At 33.9% G+C, this 26,867-nt stretch overlaps 1 protein-coding gene across 1 annotated transcript; it reads right to left on the reverse strand.

Annotated features, from left to right (window-relative positions):
• Positions 1-20,382: 20,382 nt before the first annotated feature.
• On the reverse strand, positions 20,383-26,353 carry LOC108476505 (BRCT domain-containing protein At4g02110). Its single transcript, XM_017778720.2, has 10 exons — positions 26,014-26,353; positions 25,788-25,877; positions 25,587-25,691; positions 25,157-25,258; positions 24,983-25,067; positions 24,549-24,618; positions 24,321-24,365; positions 21,695-24,145; positions 21,255-21,471; positions 20,383-21,124 (listed from the first exon to the last, which is right to left on the reverse strand). Exons 1-10 carry the CDS (start codon positions 26,095-26,097, stop codon positions 20,552-20,554), a joined length of 3,822 nt encoding a protein of 1,273 aa, XP_017634209.1. The 5' UTR covers positions 26,098-26,353; the 3' UTR covers positions 20,383-20,551.
• Between the last annotated feature and the right edge of the window lie 514 nt (positions 26,354-26,867).

The following is a 26,867-nucleotide window of genomic DNA, read 5'->3' on the forward strand; positions in this document are numbered from 1 at the left end:
AAGCGGGCACAGTTATTGTGTTTAGGTGAACTTCATTTAAAGGATAACTACTAAAAGACAATGACTATTAATCAAATGTTTACAATGTATAAAAGCCCAAAACAAACTTGCAAATATATGTATTATTAATGCAAAAAAGAGGAGGATTGAATGGAATGTTAGATTTTTTTACAAATTTAAATCGAAAATTTAATTATTGTTGAATATTTTAATTTTAATTTTTTTTATGTTTTTTTCAAATAATGCAATTGATTGTAGAATTGATTGCTGAGTATTTATTGAAGTTTTTTTTTTTTAATAATAACATTCTATCACATGAAATGAAGAACAACTTTTCTTCTGGCATGGCAGGCAGTACTGCCAATCTCACTATTTTCTTCTGCAAGTTTGAAAATTGAAATCCTCCAAACCTAATTAATTAATATGATGTTTGTGAATTGAAATACACATGCTTGATATTTGGGTCTCCTTTTGTCTCCTTCCCTGAGTCGATAAAGATGACCATGATGTCGTTTTATTTTTTGTTGAAATGTTTTCTGGGTATGACTTCACTCTCTTCAAGTGTTCATGTTATTTTCCTGGATTTGTATTTTCGTAATATTTTTTTTAGTTATATTATTATGAAATAAGTATTTGTTTTATTATAAAATGTTATATTAATAAATTTAATAAAATATTAATAATATTAATAATTAGACCTAAATTTTAAATTTTAAAATATAGATAAACTAAATTTTAAATTTATGAAAATATATAAATTAATACATATAATTTAGGATTGGGCTGAATTCTTCTTCTATGGATTTGGACAATTAAAGCCCTAACGTATATAAATACGCAACATTCTCCTGCTTCTGAACTATGATTTTATGGGTAGCAGTAAGTAGGGAGTATTTATTATTCGATTTTAATCCGATGAACACATTAAAATTTAGTTCAATTAAACGATTATTCATACAAAAATTGATTCGATTAAGGAAAAATTTTAAAAGAAATAATTTTGATCATCAATAGATTTGATCTGGTTAAACGAAATTAATGGATTCACTTAAATTTACTAAATTTTTTTTTCATTGTTATTTGGTTACCTTAAAAATGGTTTTTTTTTTTGTTATTAATGAGACTGAACGAGTCGAACCACTCGATTTGATGCCTTCCAATTCCCCAATCTCACATTCTGGACTTTGGACAAAATTATATTATACTCGGTTAATCAGCTCATTCCCAAAATCACATCAAAATCATCAAACGACATGATCAATAAATCTAGAGGGAACGATCTGTTCTGAATTTCTAATGGACAACACCTACACACTAGGTCAATGAGCACAGTTTGTCCCAAAGGACTCGATATAGCCATTGCTACTTTTCACAATTCAGATTTCAAATTCCCCAATTTCACAAAGTTATAATTTACATAAGAATAGGAAGAACTAAGGTCAATTAAAGCATATGCGGGTGCTAAATATAAAAGAAGTATACTTGTTACAACATTCGTAGCATCAACCTTTTCTCAAGTACAGACCATATATCGCGCTGGGGCTCTAGCCTCGGATTACTAAACTGCTGACTTAGTCTCTTTTCTCAAACTACCACCCAAACCACCACGAGGATTTCCATGACTCCTAACAGCAAGAGCAGACCTTTGATGGAAACGAGAGAAGCATCATCATTCTTCAAACAATCCCGACCAAAATGGTCCAATGACCCACATTGAAAGAATGCCTCAGTCTTCTTCCAACACTCTGTTGGGAAATGTGCCCATATTGTAGTAAACATGTAATTGTTTTCTATGTATTTGAATGATGAATAAATAAATTTCACATTTCACTGTTATATCTTTTGTATTTTTGTCTTTCATATTTTGCGTGCACTGCAAAATTGTCATAAGCAAATATTAGCTCATTGATTGTCTAAGTTCGAACTAATGATAAATGGCATTGTAAAAATGTTTATATTACGAGAAAGCCAACTTACTTCAGTAGATAATCTAAACAAGTCCATAATCTCGTAAAAGAATCAAAGTGAGCATTTGATTCAAATACTGAGAAAGATTATTATGTCGTCTACAATTCCAATTAAGGAGATGGCTAGTCTTGGCTATCGGAGTAGTTAACTCCATGAGTAAAGACATAGATGTATTCATTGGCAGAATGATACATTAAATTAGACCCAAGATGAATTAATTCTGAATCCGTTTGTGAATTAATTCACTTGTGACATTTGATTTACATAAATCCTGAGTTAGTCATTGACCATGCGTATGTAATTCATGTGCTTTGATATAAGTAGAGGCTTATGCTCTAAAGATGATCGAGTTGATAGCCAGTATGTTGGGTACATGACTTGTGCATAACATGGCTTTACTAGCAACAAAAGAATTTATAGCTCAATTAAAGAGATAACAATATCCTCCCATTGGCATTGTCTGGATTGATAAATATGAAACGTGGTCACAAGTTTCTCATTCTCGAACGAGCAATTTATCACAGTTATTTGTTGACAATGATCATATTAATTATTAAGGAGACACAATGGTGACAATGAGATAAAACAGAATTGTATTGAGTGAAGGGACTTAACTTAAAAGAATCAAGAATATCATATGAGGGTAACATACACATGACGAGGTCATTGGACAAAACAGTTGGATGAATTTCATTTGCAAATGGTATACAATAAGGAGTTTTCAACCATGGTACTTCAAATTGCGAATTATCGAAACAATACTTCTGTATAATTACTAGAGCCTAATTGTATATGTCTGATTGGTCCCTCCGCTAACTCAACAAAATTCTACGACTTTGGAAATAATTTAATCAAGTCGATTTATTCGATATGGAATTAATTGGGCGATCATAAAAATTGTTCAACTAGATAATTTGATTAAAAAATTTTCTTGAAAAATTAATTTGAAAAATCTAAGTGATTTTTGGGAATATTAATGTTGATCAAGTAAAATTAAATTAATCAAATTAATTAAAATTAATATGATATTTTTTGAAAATTTCAAGTTAGACAATTGGCCCAATAGGTAATTTGTAACACCCCTAACTCGCATTCGTCACTAAATTAAGGTTACGAGGCATTACCGAACATAACACAGTTCAAAATAGACATTTACTACATTTCTTGCTTCGTAATCTAAACTCATCAGAACACTTATCTTATTCAATTTCAAACTTAAATCTACTATTTTACTATCATTGGCATATTAAAATTTACTCAAATATATACATAAATCATTACATAACATATACCTAACATATAGTAGTAACTATTTTTCATAAGTTGAATATCAAACATAACATTTCATAATCTAAACATGTTCACATATTAAAACCAATTAACAGCCACACAAAAATGCAACCTTGATTATTATACATTATGGCTGAATATATTGTTGTTTATTAAGAAACATAGTGCTCATTTATACCCAAACAATATGAACCAAAAAACAAATTAATTAGCACTTACTCATGCGGCATTAGTTGCAATTAACCTAACGTAATTTAAGACTAAACATACTTCTTCCTAATTACAAAACCATGCGTATAAAACCTTGATATCTTAAGCCATTTTAAGCACAAATAACAACTAAGAATACACATAACTCATATGCTAATTTTACATGTTTTAATTCATGGCAAAATTTCATTCACACAATCAAACTAAATTATTTCATATTCGGTCATTCTATATAACATTCAATATGTAAAATATCTATATAAATATACTATAAACCAAATCTCATGCTTATCATTATAGTTCCAATGCCTTAACCATATATACATATACACTTACATTATCATTTCTAAACCGAATTACCCATTTAAGTGTGTCATTTCAAATCGACACAAAAACCACATTTCTTAATCAAATTTTCATAGCCTAACATAGTTCACATATGTCCAACACCACAAATCCAACGTTAACATATAACTAAACACTTGATGACAAGATTTAAACACCATAGCCGAATTATAAATAACTTTAAAAGATCACCTATATATTTCATTTCATAACCGAATACATAAATACCTTATAAGCAATGTTCAAACCAATTCATGTTATAAAATATGCATCTCAATAATAAGTCATTAACTATTTATAACCTAAATTTATTCATCAACCACATCTATCAAATTTACCAAATGAACAATCATGAGCTTTACATAACATTACTTTAAACCTTAAGTATATTCCAAACACATCACACACATATAGCATACATATTACTCATCTAATTTATCAAACCACAATTGCAAATCATACCAAGCACTTCACACACACACACATATATATATATATACCATAACCGAAATCACCTAAGCTTAGACATTATTTCTAGCCATTTTCGCATGGCTTTAATATATACAAACTTCAAAACCAAACATATTAACTAGCCTATACATGCCATTGGTTTAAGTTCAAATTTATAAAATACCACAAAAGTGATTGATAGTGTGACGGATTCCCTGACGATCCCCAAGCTCGTAACTAGCTTCCAAAATCTATAAAAACAAAGAAAATACACACACGGAGTAAGCTTGAATAGCTTAGTAAGTCATAAGCAATTAAATCATTTCAATGACATTCATAATTCAATTTAATTAAACCTAATCATAGTAACCATAACCACATATACATTTATCAAGCTTGCAACTTCATATATACTCATACATATACTCTAGCATTATTTTTCCACTTGGCCGAATACACATATGTTCCTAAGCATATTTAACTCTCACATTCATAATACACATTTCATATATTCATATAAAGTATATACTTACCTTATTACTCAATCATTTAACTTGATACATACCTGATCTTCTAGCTCAATTTCACATTCGATCTTAACTCGATATTGCCCGTTGAACTATTTGGAATTAATAAGGATACTCAGATAGTCGAAAAGCTAGTACAATGCCAATGTCCCAGACGTGATCTTACATGTAATCACATATTGATGCCACTGTCCCAGACAGGGTCTTACACGTAAACCACAAATCGATGCCAATGTCCCAGACGTGGTCTTACACGAAATCACAAATCGGAATCCTATGTCATGACATATGTATCCTAACCATTCTTAAGGTTCGTACGGGACTTTCGGACGTCGTAACTCGATCAATTCAGGCTTATAAATACTTCTCTATGCTTAAACAAATTCAGCTTGAATATATATATACAAGCAATAGTTCAATTCGGCACAAATATAATATACACAATCAAATTTTACGACATTTATTTACTTATGAACTTACCTCGTATGAAGACGAACAGACCAGGTCGACTATTCAACAACTTTAGATTTCCCCCGATCCAAATCCAAATTTCTCTTTTCTTGGTCTAATTTAATATAAATTAAACTTATTTAATCAAATATTTAATCAAATTCATCCAAAAAACATAAATGGGAAAATTACACTTTTGCCTCTAACATTTCACATTTTTTACAATTTAGTCCCTATTTCACAAAACACAAGATATTCAAAATTTGACTACACCCATGTTAGGCCGAATTCACCCCTAGTCCATAAGCCCATATGTTTCATTTATTTCATATTTTGACCCCTCAATTTGCAAAATTTATAATTTAGTCCTAAATAAACATTTTTATCAAAAATCACTTAATTGAACTTGACAATCTAACAACATATATTTATTTTTCATCATCAAACACAAAAATCATCAAGCTATCAACAATGGAAATTCATGAATACATCATCAAATTCAAAAACTCAAGCATGGACTAGCTAGTACTCGAAGCAACGATCTCAAAACGTAAAAATTATAAAAACCAAACAAAAACTAATATTGAATCAAGCTCCCAAAGTGCCGAATGTTTAAAGCTTTCAAAAGCTTTATTTTCTTTGAGTTTCAGCCAAAATAAGATGAACATGCATGGCTATTTTAATTATGTTTTATTATATTAAATTATATTACTAATTTACAAAACTAACCTTTATAATTTAATAAGTAAACCATATGTTATAAACCCAAAACCGTCCATGCCATGTTTTAATGGCTTAATTTCCTTTTAAGGACCCCACATTATAAAAAAAATAACAATTCGGTACTTACTCAATTAGCTAGCCACTTTTACATTTTACGCGATTAAGTCCTTTTAATCAAATCGAACGCTCAAACGATAAAATTAAATCACAAAAATTTCAAACATATAAATTAACATGCTGTAGACACCAAAAATAATACTAAAATATTTTTCTGACTCAGATTTGTGGTCCCGAAACCACTGTTCCTAATAGGGTCTAAACCGGGCTATTACATAATTGAACTTGAAAATTGGACCCGAGAGCCCAAAACCGAGACCAAGACCCAAAAATTGGTCGAACCGAGCCTAGTATATAAAATCGGGCCAATGGTTCAACCGGTGGTTGGACCAAACTGGTCTAGCCATCATTGGCTCAGATCAAACCGGCAAAAATCGAACCAGCTCGAGGTGTTAGCTGCTGGGACAGCGGTATTTCGGTGACCGAAAAATGGTTGGAGGCGATGGTTCTTCGGTGGTTGAGTAGTGAAAGAACACTCCTACTGAAAATCTACTAAAGAATTTAATTTTAAATTAACTATTTGAAAAATAATATTATTTTAATAGATTTAATATTAAATTTAATTTAATACTTATCTTAATAGTATTATATTAATTTAATATTAGAGTTATTATCTTAATATTTAATTTAATTTAATATTTGTCTTGTTGATTAATATTCTAAGATTTAATATTAAATTTAATCTAATATAAATATTATATTAATTTAATATTAAAGTGATTAAGTTTAATAATAATTGAACTCTCTAAACTCTCCCTATAGAAACCCTATAGAAAGAAAGTCTTAGGTCATTATTTACACACACTTGAATTCAAGAAAAAGTTTTAGAGAGAAAATTCTCCAAAGAAATTATTCCAGAGAATATCTACAGATATTTTTCTTATTTAAAATTTGGCCCAAAAGTTTAGAGAAATTGTGAAATTTCTCCACTGGTAATTTTTGTGAAAATTTTTCTAATTCGAAATGAGACCACATTCGACAGACGTAAGCTTGAGGATAGTGAAGAAAATTACTTGGTCGAAGCGTTCATCCTAGACAAATCGAAAATGTTCAATTTTGATTAAGTATTTTTTTACTTTGAATAGCACAACCAAATTCTTATTTTGGAATTTTTTTTAAAACTCTGATTTTTCTCTAAATTTATTTTTCATGGCATCTTCCAAACCCTATTTTTCAACACACTCGCCTCTATGCCTTTTTTCATACAGATCGCAACTTAAAATATCAACATCTTTAGCAGGGCTTCTAACACTGCCTACTAACACTAGCAGCTGTCGGTTCCAGCCTCTATTTGACCTGGCAGTCCTCGGAGCCAACCTCTAAGCTTCTTGAGACTCTCTAGCCCATTTAGGCAAAGAATGCGAGCTAGAAGTCCAACCTCGTTTTTCGAAGGCTTAGCAGGGTTTAGTCTTTTCATTGAGGCCCATAGCTTGCTTAATCATTTTCACCCATTCAATCAGGTTAGCAAATTCTTTTATTTTATGTGAGACCAATTGAACTATGATATCATCACGCAATCCTTAAAGGAACCGCTTACAACTTTCCTCTTCCTTCGACACTAATTCTAGAGCGTATTTGCTGAGCAGCAAAAATTCACACTCATAATCAACAACAGACATCTAACCCTACCTCAACATCATAAACTCTTACTTCTGTTCTTCTAAATATAACTCGCCAACGTACTTTTTTCTGGAATTCAAACTCAAAGAAAACCCAATTAATTCGGTCAGCTAAGATGTGTTAGGTAATTGTCAGCCACCATTGATATGCCTCCTCTTTTTAGAAGGATATAGTGCACGTGACACACCGTGTGAAAAACACTCAAACTGCTGTAGTATCCAATCTGTCAATTTAAGCCAAACCTTATTTATCGAGGGATCAACCCCTTTCAATCTTTTAAACTCAGTGGCACCATACTTTCACAATTTTTTCATTAAAGCTCGTTGAACTGCAGGCATTGGTGCAAACTATGCACTAGCTCCCGTCACTTGCTAAAAGGCTTCCGTTATAACATAGAGCAAATTTTAATCTCCCCAACTTTCCAATCGAGGTCTAGCAGCTTTATTCAGAGGAGCACCGACTAGATCAATCTCAGGTACCTCAATCTCAACTCTACTTTCACTTTCAATAGAATGACTGCTGCTATAACTATTATTGTAGAAGCCCAATTTTACTCGGGCCCAACCAAAACAAAAACAAAACAAACAAAATAAAAATATAAAAAATAATAGTCCACAGTCCATTTACAACAAATGTAGCCCCATATGCATTAAACCCAAAAAGCCCAATATACAAACCCAAAAACTAAAAACCCTAGGTGGCCCGTTTGCCTAAAACTACACTCAGTTTTAGAAAAAACTGAAACCCTAATCCCATGTGAACCTCCAATGCCGCAACCTCCTCGATCGCACCGCCCGTGCCTCATCCCAAGGCCTGACATCCTTGCTGCCACTGTTTCACCAAAGAAGCAAAAATACCGCCTTTCCCGCCTCTATTGACCTTGCCAACGCCTGCAAAAGAGACAGAAAGGAAGACATAAGCAGCAAAGAAATAGCAGAGAAACAGTATTAAAAATGAAAGTGAATAGTAGTAAAACAGTGAAATAAACAATGTAATATTGGCTATAAAAGCCATTACCCGATTGTATTTTTAAGAGAAGAGAAAAATACACAAGATTAATCAAAAAACATAACTCAAAATTCCAAAGGTGATTTTTTTCTTTTGTTTCATTTCCTTATGAATTTATTTTATAAATAAAACATAAAATAAAAAGGAAAAAGTTTAAAAAAGTACCTAACGGTCACGTTCCGTCGCCGTGAATGGCTGAGGCCGTCACCTCCGATAAAAGGTGACCCCTTTTCAAAAACATTAAAACCGAAGGGTTTATCTTCTTTTCTTTTTGCAATTTAACATTTAAAAAGAAAATCAACCCCAAATCAGAGTTTGGGGAGTCGAAAGGATAAAGAGATTTTCTTTTTGCGATTATTGGCCACCGGGAAATGGCGAATCCCGTCACCGGAGACCGGCGGCCGCCGTGGGACTCGCCGGAACCCTAGGCCGAAAGGGGAGAGGGTTTAAAAAAAAAAGAGTGAGAGTATCAGGTTTTTTTTTTTAAACAAAAGAGGAGAAATGAAAATTTTGAAAATTTTTTAGCTTAAATAGCCTAGTGAAACAACGTCGTTTCACTCAACCCCCCAAACGCCCAAAACAACGTCATTTTGGGGGGCCGACCTGATTACCCGACCCATTAACGCCTAGGATCCGCGTGTTTTTGAAAAATGGCATAATCGCGCCTTCGGTCCTTCTGCTTTTTTAAGGATTCTCAATATTATCCTATTTTCTTTTTTTTCTTTTTAAATTCATCCCCTATAATTTTAGTTTTGTTTTATTTTGGTCCTCCATTAAACGGCACATCTAATGGGGTTGGGAATATTTTTCGTTCGGCCCTCTGATTTATTTTGCGCATTACATTTTAGCCCACATTTTAGCCCCTTTGTTATTTATTTTATTCAATATGTCCTTTTAATTGCATTTAAATTACGACTAAGGCTTCTATTTATTTTAATTCTTTTATTTATTTATTCATTTATTTACTTATTTATTATTCCTTTGTTTTTAATATATAAAATTTGTTTTCTTTCTAAAACATTTTTTATTTTACGCCGTTATTATTATTATTATTATTATTATTATTATTATTATTATTATTATTATTATTATTATTATTATTTATTGTGTTTTGATTATTTGTATTAGAATTAGAATATTATTTTATGTATTTATCTATTTATTATCATTTACCCTTTATATGTTCAAAAAGTATGATGTTTATATTTTTCTTTATTTATGCACTTGTTTTTCGTATAATTTTATTATTATCATCATTAATATTATTATTTATTTTTCCTATTAACATTTAATTAGTATAGAATTAGTAGTTATAATATGATTATTTCCATTTTTATTTAGTATTTTATTATTATAGTTTTATCATCATCGTTTATTAGTATGATGTTTATTTTTTTGGTATATCATTGTTTTATTTTTACACGCTATCATTTTATTTTATTATAACCATGTCATGAATCGTGTTTAAACATACTTACGCATTTTTATACTATGCCCGAATAAGCTAAATACACATTATTTTAAATATTGCATTCATCTTTGCACGAGGCACAAAAAAGGAAATTTTTTAAATCAAAGTAATGTTCATTATTTTGAAATTAGAAAACTCGTGTTCTTAACTTACGGAATATGGCTTCTTTCTAAAACCGAGATAGTCGAATATTTACTTTAAAATAAAATAAAAATGGGATTTAAATAACGATTAAATGGTGTTTATTCTTGATTTCAAGGACTTAAGACATTGTGTCCTAACTTACGGGACATGATCATTCCTTCTCGATTGACTTGAAATAAGCTTTTTTTATAAAAATTAATTTAGTAATGTCTTAATACAAAGGGATCGTATTTTAAATTCTCTTCAAATTTTTAATTTTCGACACTAAGACATCAAGTAATCAATTAGGAACCAATTTTGGGCATAACGAGGGTGCTAATCCTTCCTCGTGCGTAACAGACTCTTGAACCCATTTCCTGGATTTTGTAGATCGAAAAGTGTCGATTTAATAAGTCTAACATTTTATTAAAATGAGTTTTAAGGTGACTCAATCACACCTAAATAAAAAGGATTGGTGGCGACTCCCATTTTCATTTTTAAAATAAAAGTCGACTTCAAAAAACAAGTTTCGACAATTATCATCAGCATCATTTCTCGATTCTCCTGGCATTTTCAACTATACAACAGAAGAAGTTTAAAATTAGCATCCAAATACCGACTCAAACTCAACTCAATTCAACTTCGGTATGTACTTTTAGGCTCAATTTTGAGCTCGATTTAGTTTGAGAATTTGTAACGCCCCGAATTTTGGGCCTAGAAGTTTTGAAATTTGAGCATAGGAACAATGAGAAGGTGGCACATATGTGATTAGTTGTGCACTTTAGTGACAAGAATGGGTCTGCTGGTCTGGTGGCTAAGTAGAATGTTGGAGTGTTGCAGGTTCGAAGTTTAAGTCTCTTTGTGGGCTTTTTGGAAAACATTTTATTTATTATGTTTTAAGTTAAAATAATTATTTTGTTAATTTTTTATTATTATTTATTTTTATTTTTATTTGGTTCTTCTCCTTCTTTGTCACATTTTATTCTCTTATTCTTCTCCATTTCTTCATTTTCTTTATTTTTGCTATTTTCTGTCTGTGAAAATGGTTGATTTGTGGATTCTAGAACTTTGCTCCTCAGTCGTCTTCTTCACCGTCAAAATAGGTGTGGGATTCGAACTGTAACTATGTTACTGTATTTATTATTGATTTTGCAAATTCCTGTTCGGCTTATCTTGATTGGATGCTAATGCGTTGGTTACGGGGTTTTAGTTATTGAAAGTGAAGGGAAAACTCTCTTTTCTGATGTACTTTGATAGGGTGAAGAATTGAGACTATTACGATGGCCAAAATGGTGTTTTCGAGGCTGAATTAGGGTGCTTTTGTAGCCTCCCCGATGGCCACACGGGCGTGTGCTGAGGCACACGGCCGTGTGGATTTATGAATTAGGGTTTTTGGTCAATTTTGGGTGCCACATGGGCGTGTGGCCGATTTGTAGATTTTTTTCATAAACCACACGACCGTGTGACTGATTTGGGAAATTAAGGTTCCCACACGAACGTGTGCTTCAGGACATACGGTCGTGTGACTGATTTGGGCCTAGGGATTCTACACAGGTGTGTGTTACGGGACACATGGTCGTGACTGATGGCCACACGGGCGTGTGACACCTTCACACGACTGTGTCTGTCCTATATCTAATATAAAAGAAATTGAACAGTGAGTTACACAGCCTATTTACACGGCCGTGTCCCTGTACCACACGGGCATGTGTCTCTGTTACACGGTCGTGTGCTACCCCCTCACACGGGCGTTTAGATCTCCACACGGCCTGGATTGCTCCACATGGCCAGAGCACACGGGCGTGTGGCCCTAACTCGCCAAATTCTGAATTTAACTCAATTTTATTGCAATCATAAATCAGTATGTTCCTACTTTCAACTAAACTTGACTAAGGGTAATCGTGACTCTGAATTGTGTTGGATTTATGCAATACTCGTGATTGATTTCGCGAATAATCTGTTACTGATATGGAATACATGAGTGTACATCTTACTGACCGACTGAATATGATTGACTGTTTCTGAATAACTACTTCTGAATGACTGTTTGAGATTGTATTCTGAGTTGGTGCATTTACATTCATAAATTTGCATACATCCATTTGCAAAACCATTTTGGGTTGGGATGTTGAAGAGGAGGAAGACTGATTTGATTTGGCAATACAACTGCATTGATGATCATTATTGCCGGGCAACCCGAGATGACATCTTATAATGGTATAGCGGTTTACTACATTGCACCGTACCATACGTACGTTAGATACACTACGTACTATTATCTTATCTGGCAGTTCATACTGCATGTCTGTATTACAGTATTCCGCATTGCACCATACAACTTACACGCTAGCATTGTTCCATAATATACGAGACTGGCAGTTTATCTGCACATTGATGGTCCCAATTCCCTAAGGGTCGAGGACAATACTGATGATCATCGTTGTCGGGCAACCCAGGATGAGATCCTATGGAGTATAAGGTTGGATGGGCTTTTCGAGGTCCTAATCAGAGTGCAGGGATAGGTGGGTTGATTAAATCGCCACAGGAAGTGTAGGGTTAGACGGAGATGGTGTGTTGGTTGGATGGATGGATTATTTTATAACTCATTTGCACTCATATGCATCTAATTGTATCTGAGTGACTGAATGTAACTGTACTGATCGATAGAGATGTCTGAATAATATGTTTAATTGAACGTGATACTGTATTTGGATGTGATTAACTGATCGGCTGAAAGGCACTCGTGCCTAAGAGAACCTCATAGACTTGACTGCGACTGTCTAACTAACTAGTTAATGTGATGGGCTAAGGCCCTACTGATACTGATTCTGGAAAGAGCTTAGGCCCAACCTGTAACTATTGGAAATTTATGCTACTGTGACTGATTGGGCCATATGATTGTAAAGTTACATATGGGGTAAGTTGATTACAGGCATACATACTTTACCATCATCTGACGGTAAGGTTTGCTTTGCATATATCGACTGGTTCCGTGCAGTTCGGTAGGTTGGTTCTGCTTCGCCACTAAGCCTAAACTGTTCTAAAGCCTTTATGTCTCTGTTCAGTTTTTGTTTCCGTAGCTTTACTGGTTTTGATCTCATACTAAGCTCAAGTAGCTCACCCCCTCTTCTGTTTCCCCTTTTCAAGTACAGTTCTGGATTCTGGATGCTGGACTCAGTACGCGGAGGTCTCGAACAGGCTTAGAGGAATTGAACCATAAATTTCACTTTAGTTTTTATTTGTTATTCGGTTTAATTTGAACTGCAAGGATTTGTAATGCTGTGGTACCGTTTCCAATTTGTGCCTTGTATATTTTTTAGTGGGTTTTACTTCGAGTATTATTTTAAATTTGAACTGGATAGTTATTAAAAGATTTTAAATGCTTTTGGTTTACTGGGATAAATTGATTTGTAAAATTTCCTCATGATCACTTCAGTGATTTATGTAGTAGTTCAAATTCGGTCTAGACTTTTAGGCCGAATTTAGGGTGTTACAAAATTGACTAAGCCTATAGCTTTAATACCACTAAATTGAACACCTTGATACTCAACCCGATCGTTGTTCTGAGTTACAAAATGTCACATTCATTGTCGATGCAATTACGATCACTTATATTCAATTTAGATCATTATATAATTAATTATGAGCAATACATGCATAAAATATAATATGCAACCATTTTCGGGTCTTATACGAGCTTATGAAAGCTCTATTGTTAACCCAAGGTTAAATTAGAACAAAATTGTAATGTTGTCAAAGTTTGAAGTTGACGTCGTGACTTCGGAGGTCTCTTGTCGCAATGCCATATACTGACTTGGCCTCGTCGCAATGACCATTACTTGACATCGTGACGTAACACTGACTAGGCCTCGTCGCAACAACAAATGCCCGACGTCACGACATGACCGTCTATTTCTAAATGGTAAAGTTTTGGCACCTATTTGCAATCACCTAAAACATCTCAATCACATTTGCAATTATAATTTCAACCAAATATACATATGCAATGAGTTCCATTATAGCCAAAGTACCTTTTATACATATTTATTTTATATTTATTTCAACAAATTCATTCAACTACACAATTCATTTCATCATGCTCATCATTGAACAAATTGACATATATATGTATATAGATATATTAGCATATAGATTATTAGCATACATATAGTTATGTCTAACCAAATGTTGTGACATTCTCAATTTCATATATTTAAATACATAGCCAATTCAAAAATACTAATTCTAACTTTAAAAGTTTACACGATCACATATGATATTAAAAACCGACTCAACCTAAGTACGTGTCATATAACGAACAAAAAGAGATTATACAAACTTTTTTGAGTTAGGAATCACTTTCTGGATGCTAAAACCACTTCTTAAGGCCTCGAGACGTACCTAAACCTGCGTACGGGAAAACAAACCGTACGTTGAGTGATAATAGTCAGTGGTACGATTCAAGCCAATGCAAAACAAGTTTAAAACTATTGCGTACAATTAAACCTAGTGCAATTTTGAAATCAAATCTCACATAATTGCATACAAAATACTTTCATTACCATAGCAACATGCATATGATCATTTTTACATGCCACTACACTAATATGTTCTCAAACATATCATTTCCCATTCATTTCACAATAACTTAACCAATTTATAATATCATGTATAGGTGCATATACTTATTCATTTCCATTGCTAGAAATAAACACCTAAGTTCCATTTCATATCAAGATCTCAACCATTTCTAAGCCTATTGACTTGCTCAATTGGCCCTTAGGGCTCGTTTTCAATTATATTCATACGATCTTTCACATGTTGTCGTATACCACAATTCAATCACATATCATTTATCCAATTTGTGTATTTATAACCCTATTAACTAGACACATACTCAAAATGGATACGTGAATCCATCACCCAAAGTTGTCTAGCAACGATGACGTTGAACATGTATATACTACCACCCTAGATTGCCCAGCAACAATGGCTTTCACAATCTAATTATTATATCACCCCGGGTTGCTAGAAAACGATAACTTTACATGAAGAATATACCACCTCAGTTTGCTTGGCAATGATGGTTTTCAATCAATATCCTGACCTATGGCATGCCAATTATATCCAGCTCAGTTTGAACAACTAATAAGGTAACCAAGTTCTGATTCATTACATATAGTTTAATTTACATTTTAATATTCTCGATTCATAAAAATTTCACAATTCCATAACTTTTATAATATGCTTCAACCCAATTTCATACCAATTATCACATATCAAGTAAGTCATGCAACTTGTTATTCTATTTAATTTAGTCCATGTCTCGAAATTCAATCTCAATCATAGCAATTCAATTCAAGTAGCCATTTCCAACTCACCTAACTACCATATAGTGTACAAATATTATTAATATTCAATAAATAAATTGGTCCTGAATCATAGAAATACAAACCAAATTTTCGAGTTACTCGTCGACTACTTTTTTTTCCTTTCCCTCTCGACAGTTTACACCGACGTTAGCTAAATATAAGTACAAAACATATAACACCATCAATTTCCATTCAAATCAAAATCAAATACAACATTAAACATATTTTACAATTCATTCAATTTAGTCCTTAAATTCGAGACAAGCACAACTTTCGATATGGAGCATCGGATTGAAATTGATTTCACATGTACTCATTAGGGACCTCCTACTTTATATTTCTATTAAAATTTCTTGAGAATTCTGCATTTAATTCAATTTGGTCCCTAATGTATGAAACTATCAATTAAGCTTTACAATTTAGTCATTTTATAATCTAAGCTTAATTTCTATCAAATTCACATCAAACGTAAGAATACTTGGAGCAGATCTAATCATAAGAAACAAAGAAACAAGATTAGTACATTACCAGTCCCCGGCAACGGCGCTAAAATTTGATGCGTCATTGAGAGCACAAAAAATATTCTATCCCTATAAAATAATAAAAATAATAGTATAAGGGAAGTAGGGTCAAATCCTCAGGGACCGAATTTGCACAAATTTCTGTTCCTCAAAATCCTGGACAGAGTCGTGCCCAAGAAAACCTGCATACTTGAAAAAATAAAAATAAAAACAGAATTTAAAGTTTAATTGATTTGAAATTATGAAAATTAAAATTAAAATTGTAACGAAAGACAGAGTTAAGTAAGAGAGAGTTTTTATTATGGAAAGATTTCAGCTTCCGGTTGCCTTTATCCCCCTTGGGTTCAATCCTCGGCTTTTAGGTAATCCTTCTGAAACAGAATAAGCCAATTATAGTGGAAGAGGATACCTACAACCACCAGTTCCAAGATTTTAGACTTACGATTTAGAAAAACCTGACTCTAGCCAATAATCACTTTTGTGAGACCATCTTATGGTAGATTATCACTTCTCAATGGCGAATGCCACGCCATTTTATCTATTGGGCTCGCCAACCTCTAACGCAGTAAGCTAACAAACTGACTGTGCAACCTTCCCAAAATATAAAAGTGGTCGCCTTTGCACAAGATGAAAAGATCACTTTTGAAGGGACATGGATGGAAGCGTCAGTCTTGTAGTGCGAAGAAGCAATGAATACTCGTTGAGAAGGCTAAGCGCGGATTCTAAGCCTCATGAACCCTTTTTGGGGAATTTCGACAACCTCTGGCTAGATAAGTTTAGTGTCTCATGATTTTTATGGAAAAAGAAATAATGTATTAAAAAAGGAATTTTTATTGAAGTATATGAAAGGAAATAAGGCTAAGCTTTTTGGAAGAATGAGTGTTCACAAAAAAAAGATGAGTCAAATTTGTGTCACTCCATCCCCCTATTTATAGTACTAGAAAACCTAGTCTATTCCTACTTAAATTCTAAAAGATAAATATAAATAAATAAAGATAATTAAAGATAAATAAGGATAAATAAATATAAAAGCTAAATTTAAATCTAAATAATAATATTTAATAATTATCCTAATATAATTGGAATTTAAATAGAATCTTGTGTTATAAAATATCTTCTTTGCACTTTTGCCCCAAATCTTCCACAATTTGTATTATCGGCACCAACTCTTGCCTGTTGGCCCATTTTATCTTTAAATTTACGCTTTTAGCCCCTAAATTTCCTTTTACCTTCAATTTAGTCCCTATAAGATAAAAAGTCATAAATAGCTCAAATTAGTAAGATTATACTCAAAATAAACATATAATTAATACATGAAAATATGTCATTCTAGAGTATTATCAAGCATCTTTCAAAAACTTTAAAAGTTTTACAAATTGATACGTGAGCTAGCTAAATCAAGCTCCCGTGACTTCAAATCTATAAAAATTATAGAAAAATGGTTAGGGAGTTACTTGAATTTTTGGCCAAAAGTTAAGAAATGTTAAAAGTTTTTTTTTCCTTAGCTATGGAGGATGAAAAAGACGATAAGGAAGAAAATAAAATGTTTTCATCCTTTCTTCCACTTTCTTTAGTTTATATAGGGTAATTAGATTAGTTTAATCCTAATTAACAAGTTTAATCATATTTTGTTTAATTAATTTATCATTAATTTAAACTAATTTCTCATCATCATTATCATCCACTAAACATGTTGACTTTTGGTTTATTTACCAATTCTACCCTTTAGATAATTCCTGTCTAAGCCCCCAAGCCTTTTCCTAATTAAAAATCTATAGCAATTAAAGTTTTACAATTAAGTCCATGGGCCCTAATTGATCACAATTTTGACTAAATTGTCCAATCAAATTTTAATTCATCAATATATTAACTTGATAAATATCTCTATTCAATATTTACAGACTCGATTTACAAAAATAAGATCCCAAAATCGTATTTTTCAACTCCACTAGAAATCTGCTCATTACAATTATACTAAGAAAAATGGTCTTCTGAATCCCTTAATCTGTTATATAGGAACTTCGAAAACTTGAAAGAATAGGTGATGTAGATTTCTAAAACTTCGAGTGGCAATGATTCATTTGGGTACTTCCAAATAGATTCGTATGATCTCCCTCATTTTACCTTTTACATCAACTCTGCCTTGAAGACTTTAAGTTTATTTCACGAAGATGTTATTTCCTTGAAAATGTTAGGATGCCGCTGGGAGGTTAGCAATGTGCCTGTAAAGACCTTTTAATTATTGTGCTCGTTATCCCCTCAAAGCGCTAATTGAGCTTTCTCCTTCTAATGCTCTAAATTTTCTTGCCTCAGGACATCCCGTGTGACTCTCAACTCCATCATAAATTGTTAATTCTAAGCATTCCTTTAGTCAAGGTTAACTACTGTTCCTTGAAATGACATTCTTGTTGGAAGAATTATTCTTCCAAGCGTCGCAGTTTCATTTGGATCTTTGAGTTGTAAGCCCAAAGGTTTGATGTCTGCTAATGGGAACTCAGCTTCTTGTAAACAATAGGCCAAGTGATCAAAAGTCCCAAGAAGGGTCACACTAGGCTGTGACTGAAGTGCTGCAATTGCTAAGGGAGCCAAAGTGGCTGGAGGAGCAGTTCTTGTTAGTGCAACAGAAGTGGTAGAGTTAGAGGCTAAAGGATCTTTCAGAGCCTTTACCAATTGTTCCAAGGTGGGGAGAAGGACGCTTGCATACTGCAGCTAAGCTTCAATAAGAATGGAGGCGAAAGGAAGGGTTTTTGTAAATCTCAAACTAGTAGAAATACTTAAGATAGGTGATATGGAGATGTTAAGTGGGATGTAAAAGTTGACTTGGTCAGTTGGGTTGTTGGTTTAGTTGGTTTGATCAAAGAAGTGCCACATTGGGATTGAGAAGGCCTGTCATCCACGCTTATTGCACCAATTATTGATACAGTGCTCAACAAGAAAAGAGTATAGCAAAAAGGAGAATGGTTGTTGAGGAAACCAGTTCACCTAGTTGAGGTATAGAATCGGAGGTTACAAAGGATGACGATGAGGAGAATTTGGAGTTTGGAGGCTAAAAAATGCTAAAAAAAGTGTAGGCTTAGTCTTCTTGAAAGCCCCCTTCATAGTTCTTAAATGTATTTATAAGGAAGAGTCCCATGTAGGATGGTGTTAACGTGTCGGACTTGCCATTTAGCTAACATTACGGGGATCTTCGGAAAGATGTCTTCGATAGAACGAGGATATCTGTAACAAGACAAATGCTATCATTTATTCTGACTCTGATGGAATAAAGCAGTTGAGCCCGCGTGATGTTTGGTGATCAAACGACTTCATGTTCCCAATGAAGATTAAACCATCCGTTGTTCCAATAGTCCTCTCGGGAGGATGAGCTCACAAGTGGCTACCCGACTTTTCTGGTGGTAGGCTTACTATCTTGGCGCCTTCAACGAAACTAAAACAAATTTGAAAATTTATTTCAATTCAATTAATTAATCGATTCCATTTCTAATCTATTATTAATGCTTCTATAACTTTAATCAATAATGTATTGAATTTAAAAGAAATTTTTTATTCCATTCTATCATTGCCATTTATGATTTTCAAAATTAGATATATCATATTAAACCACCAATTTTCATATTGACTGTAAATCCAACCAATTAAAGGCTTAAAAAATTAATGGGAAAGTAGAAAAAATTAAGAAAAAGAGGGAAAAAAGGGAAATATATTTATAAACACATTTTAATAATAATAATGTCTTAAACAACAATTATACAATACAAAATCAATAAGTAATTATAAAATATTAATGTTGTTGAAATATGATTTTTACCCATTTTCTAGTATAAAAATTAGCAATAAATTTATTCAATTGGTAATATATAATTACTTTCTCATTTATTTTAAATAAAACTTTATCCTTTTCTTGAGTTCTTATTATTTTTTTATATCTAATTATTGTATATTAATAGATAAACTGATTCTAACCAAACTAGCTTTTTGTTTTCATTTTCAGTTTTTGCTTTAGTTTTTTTTATTCATTTGAATTGTTTTAGTTAAGCTGGGTTTAGTAATTTTTAAAGGATTTAAGCAAATATGATGCCCCTATCAATAATCCTTGGCGGAAAGAGCCAATTTTGATGAAAAGAGAACCCCAATTTCAGAAGAACACATGCTGACTGCAGCCATCCAACTAATTCAATGGACTGGAATTATTTTCGTGAAAATAATATTTAATATTCCTACAAAATGAAAACAGCTTTGAATGGCCAACTAAATACTTTAAACAGGTTAGTTTTATTTTAGTATCGTTTACAAATTCTTTCTAATCTAAACAATTATACAAAAGCTACAACACAAGTCCACCCTTCCGAAAGCTACCTACTTACCCTTTGACTTTGACGTTCCCTTTTTTCTTCTTTTGGAAGACGTGTTGTTTATGCTGCTTTTGTTACATTTCGGGCAAAACCAGTCCTCCTCCGGAACATTGTCAAGCGGGGGATCGCAACAATCAATGTGAATGCCGATTCCACAACCTACGGAACCACTTTCATTGCCGCAGATCAGCATGACATCTTCTCTGTCGCCAGAGCCGCAAACTTGGCATGTTATATCATTACTCTCCGAGTTACCTGGTGATTCATGAGTCAAGTCATCGACGATTTCCTCAGCTCGAGTTGTCAAGTTAGTGAATGATTTTTCTGCCCATTCATGAGTGTCGTATAGGACATGTTTCTCCAGGGAGTAACCGGGTTTACAGACGTATTCCACTAGGTAGTCAGCAACAACACAGGGTACCTCGTGTTTCAAAAACTCTTGAACCCAGATATCAACACGTGGCATGCCAGGGCTAACAACTGCAAAATCAACACCAGATTTGAGGAATCTGGTGTAAGGGGGACAAGTTGCTAAAATGTTACCATCCCCGGCTTTCACAACACGCTTCAGAGTATCCTGGTAAAAGGCAGTGAGTCAAGACATTATAACAAACAAACCTTAACCATCTGTTTTAGTTTAATCGAAACAAGATAGTTACAGATACTGAAAAAAACTGTAACCAGGTTAATAATGCTGAAGAGCATACCAAAGGAGGAGCAATGCATTCTCCATACACAATAATGCGCATTCCATAAAATGCTCCATGGCCTGTTCTCTCCTTTAACTGACGCCACTTCCTTGGAGCCTCTAAGTTTATTGCACCATCTTCACTAAGGCCATTTTTGTGCCATTCATAAGGCTCCTCTGCCAAGAACTTTCCTGCCTCATTACAAGCACTTAAAAATTCGGGTTTAAGAATCCACCTGCATTCAGAGGAAAGTCTAATTCAAATAACATTTCAAATTGAAAATGAATAGTTATGCATAGATGTGAAAAGTGTGAGCACAAAGGTTAGTTAATTTTAACAGCATATGTTCTCATACAATCTTCTTAATTGGAGAATGGAACATCGAGGAACTTTCAGTATAATTTCTGTAAGAGCTAAAGGGAACTATGATAAGTCTTAGACAGTTAGAAATATGTTACCTTCCAGAAGCAGCAGCAGCAAAGAATTTTTCAGTCCTACGAATTGGATCAGGTGCAATGAAATGTGTTGCCTGGTATGACCACTGATGAGAATCTCTACAAAACTTTCCTTTCAAACGCTTAATGACTTGCTGAAATTCTTTTCTCTGCTGTCTGTAGCCACTCAATATAAAACATGTAGGCTCAATTTTCACTCTATTGAAAACCTTTTCGACTGGTTGCATGTTAGAATCAACATTCTGAGATTTTTCCTTAGTCTTCAATGTTCTGTTATTGGATTTACCAACTGATTTCCTAGCAATCTCCTTGAGACCAACTGTGTCACCCTTGCCAGCAGCCCCGGAGATTTCCACTCTTGAAGACGCATTAGCACTGCTTGGTTTGTCATCAGGATGTGGCATGAAATTCTCCTTTTCATTATCTTTGTCACCAACATTCTTCTCGACACTGGTATTTTCCCCAGCCAAATCATTTTTGGAATTAGAAGGAACAGCCTTCATCCTGGCCTTACCAGAAAGTTGTTTCTTCCTTTTGTTTGTTTTCTTTTTCAAGCCACCACTCTTTAACGCTGGTTCACCAAATTCAGAATTTTTGCTCCCAACTGCCCTCCCAGGATCAGTTCCATTTGTTCCATTCTCAGAGGCAACTGGACTCGCATGTACAGCCACTTTGGGATCATGTCTGACATGTTCTGCCTCTACTAACATATCTGCTTTATGCATCACTTCAACCAACTCAGACTTCTCTACTCCAGTCACCTTCTTAGAACCATTGTCATCTTCCTCATCTGGAGCTTGAGTTTCATCATCCATGAATTGAGTCTTACTAGTACCAATATTCTGACATTTTGTAACTTTTTCAACATCCTTTGCTGCATCCAGGTTAATAGTTGGAGGGCATGTCTCAAGCTCACTGGCACTCTTATGACCTGCTCTTTCATTATCACCATCCATGGAAATTGTAGAATGATTATCAGAAGCAATTTTGCTTGAGTAAATAGAACCTTTTCTGTTAGCAATGTTACTTAGCTTTGGTCGAGAACCTAAGGTCTTTTTTGCAAGCTTCTTCTTGGTAATTGGTTTTGTCACAGACTTATCATTTCCTCCTTCAACCACATCCAAGTTAGAAGGGCTGTCGACATTGTCCTTCCCCAGCTTTCCATCAAGTGAAGGAACCTGAACATCTCGCTGCTTATTGCTAACTGATTTTGTCACTGATTCATCATTTCCACCTTCAAGCACTTCCAACTTAGAAGGGCTATGGGAATTATCCTTCCCCAGCTTTCTATCAAGTGAAGGAACCTGAACATCTTGCTGCTTATTCTGCAGGTCACCTGGCTCTCCAACCACTTGTAATAGTTCTAGACTGTAATCGCCAATATTTGATCTGCTTACTGAGGTTGACTCTCTTAACCCCTTGAAGGACATTTGGGGTGACTTCTCATAAGCATTCTCATTTTGCATATCCAGCTTGCCTGCCAAGGTGGACCCTCTATACCCTCTAGAGGACATATTGGGTGACTTCTCATCTCTACCATTCTGTCTGTCGTCTGGAGTTACAGATTTAGAGGAAAAGAGATCAGTTGACAACTTGGTAGTCACATTGCCAGCACATGAGCTATGTAAAACATTTGGATAACCAGTCTCATTCACTGGGTAGTCATTAATCTGTAGCTGATCTCCCACCGAGGATGTCGGCTCCAACTGTACAGTATCCAATGCACTGCCTTTTATGGAACCTTTTGCATTATAACTCATCTTTTGTGATTTAGAGCTACTACCAGAAAGTTCCAAAGCTCTTTTCTGAGGCAATATACCAGCAGAGTCCTCTCCATGACACAAATCGCTTCCTTTCCTTGGAGATCTAACAAAAGAAGCACAGATTCTTTCCTCTGGTTGCTGTATTTTAGAGGAAGAAATGCCTGATACATCCTTAATTTTCATAGCTTGAGGAGAGCCACTAATGTTGCCTGATACCTCCCCAGATAAATTTGGAGGTGTAGCATTTCTTGGAGTTTTCCTGGAGTAACTTATAGCAGTGAACATCTCATTGGATAATGAGGGACTCTTAGAGGTAGATGCCAAGTTACTATCCATATTTGTAGAATTTGAGCCTCTGTTGCCTGGTTGAGCTAGCTTAGTAGATGAACCATTCCTGAGACCTGAGTTCTGAAAAGAATTGAGCTCAGGGTCATTAACATCATTGAAGCTTGTGCCTAAATGAGATTTTCCAGGCGTCACTAAAACTTCCTTAGTATTTGGTGAATGTCCGGGTATAGTGGAAGTGGCCACTTCAACTGTGGAGAGCAACTCGCCTGAACTGAGCATTCCAGCTTTCAAACTATGAGGGCTCCTATTCAGACTCCTTTGTCCAGAATGCTTCAATGTAGTTTCTTCAGCCTCTTCGTCAGAATCTTTAGCTTCAGCTTCCATCACCTCTAACTCATAGCCACTGTTGAGATGAAGAGATTAGAATATAATTCAGTATGGCTTATACCTTTCTTTTTTCACTTTTTCTTCATTGGATAAGAGCAGAGCAAATATAACTGAGAATCAAGATGCCTTAGCAAATGCAGAATTGGTATGCTATGGAGAAACACGTAAAACATTCTCAGAAAGGCCCTTACCTCTTGCTGTAATTAGCTTCTGAAAGAAGCTCCCAATCTCTTAAACTGCAAAAAAAGAATACAAGAAGATTAAACAGCGGCAAAAGAGTTTGCATGTAAATTCTAGTTTCTTCAGCTCCCCAAAAAGAAAAAGCATTCAGTTTTCTGTTTATCAGCAAAATTATATTCTGGAGGCTTTGAAATTTATTATGCTTCAGGACTACAAAGTTCAGTTTTATGCAAACATACCAATCTTCCAACCAGCGGTGGTTGATAAGCTTGATCTTCTTGATTTTCTTAGCAAGCTCGTACTTCTCCCCTGAATAAATTAACAAAATTTAATAAAATTACTACTGAAACTCAGTATCATTAAAAGCTTCAACACTTGAAAACCATATTAGCATCAGAAAACAAACATATACTGCATCTTAACATTTACTAGAAAAGGCCATCAAAACTGGCTAATAGATGCATGAATAGTTTATATACAAATATGAAACACAGAGGAATGAATAAAAGCAAAAAAGAGTAGGAACGTATTAAGAGTTGACACGAGTTGACACAAAGAACAAACTCATCATAATAATTACAATGTGGAAAAGACTGACAAGATCTCCACAGGATCCTAAGTTGTGAAGTTTACTTTCACAGCCCTATGATAAGGAAAACAAAGAAAATCTCACCTTCAAATTTATAGCATATTAGATGAGTAACTTTGCTTGCAACCAGAGGCTTAGAAAATTGAGCACCCATCAAGCCAACCATCGTCTGCAAACACATAGGTAAAACAACATAACATTTTTATTTGCTTTACAAACAATAGAAGTAGTCAACAATAGTGAAGGATAGACCAATACCATAATGTCATCTCGATCTTGCCTTTGATATCCAGTCAAGCATATAATTAAACTTTTAGCACCAGGAATTCCATTTAAATCCCTAAGAGGTCTGTACATAATCTGTCAGAAAACAATGGCAGATTCACAAGTTTAAACAGATGAAAAGAATTAAGTCCGACTTTATTAAAGAAATGATACAGATCATGACAACTATTCTGACCCCAAAACAATGACACATCTCTATGTCGTAGAAGTTGTATGCATGAGAAATTATCAATAAACTGATCAACTATCGGCTCTAATTTCATCATTTTAGTGCAAATGTGCTACACCAATTGAATTCATGAATCGAAAATTCCACATAGTAGACATTGTATAAAATTCAAAGATATCTTAAACAATTATCAGACAGTTAGCTTTAAAAAGTACTGCAACAAAACAAACTAACCGAAGTAGCATCAACAGGCATTCCAATATCAAAACTATGATCAACCCATAACCCAGTGACAACTGTTTTGCCATCGTTTCGAACAGCAACACATACAGGATCATCCTACAAGCATGTAAAAGCAGGATTTTCAGCATCTTTTTTTAATAAAAGAAATTATATATATAAATAAAGCAAGCACCATTGCTTTAAAAGACTTACGTAGACAATCTTATCAACAATCACATGAGTGCAATTCTGACTATACTGACCGACACCTACGCCGCCACCGTTGATTAGCTTTACTCGAACCTTCAAAAAAAAAAAGCTTTTATTATTTTTTGCTCAAATAAGTACTTCAATGAAACAAAGATTAAGAAGCAGAGAGCTTTGAAGACACCCAAAAAACAACACTAATAGAAGATAACGCGGGATGTTACGGAAGTACATTATGCTCGTTAACGGGATCGAAGCCGTAAAGACAAAAACGAACGCCGAGAAACGTTTTCGAGGGAGTATCGGATTCCAGCATTGGATCGGAAACTAGAGTTTTAAAACAGAATTACCAAATTAGGGTAATTTGAACAAGAGGGAGATTTTGAACCTATGGGGGAAATAACACTAAAAAGGAGACAAATCGACGTAAATAAAATCCTAGAAAACAGGAATTTAATCAAATGAATTTAGAAATGATATGAAAGCGAGGATTAAAAAAGAGGCTTTGGGGGGTTTTACAAAACTTGTCGAGGAAGAGAGTGGGAAAATAGTGACTATTATATTCGGGGGTCCAATGCGAGGGAAAATTTTCTTTTCATTTTGATTTTTTTTATTTTTTTGTTCTTGTGGCGGGAGATGGAAAATTCTTGATTGAATATGCTGTCTCCACGTGGTATAATGACGGAACGATATTTTGACACGTGTAGTTCTTGGGCTTTTTGTAGTGGACTAATATCACCGATTTTAAGGGCATCTGACTACCGTCTAAAAGCCCAATCAGAAGTAAACGAGTAGGCTGAAACTTGGTTTCTTTTTGAATGGTTAACTTCTGCTATCAGCCCTTGTGCTTTTCGGGTTTAATCTTTTTACTTTAATTTTGTTTTTCTTAGTTTATGTAGTTTTTAATTATTAATTTTTCAATCCTTATTAAAAAGATAAGTATTAAATTCATTAAATTATGACATTTTCAAAATCTGATGAGCCAGGGGCGAAGTTAGGAAAAATTTTAAGGGGCCGAAATTAAATTGTCTATATCTTTATAATTTTAAAGGATTAAATCAAATTTTTATCATTTTTAGGGGGAAA

This window comes from Gossypium arboreum, chromosome 12 (assembly GCF_025698485.1).
Source record: "Gossypium arboreum isolate Shixiya-1 chromosome 12, ASM2569848v2, whole genome shotgun sequence".
In the NCBI taxonomy this organism is placed as follows: Eukaryota; Viridiplantae; Streptophyta; class Magnoliopsida; order Malvales; family Malvaceae; genus Gossypium; species Gossypium arboreum.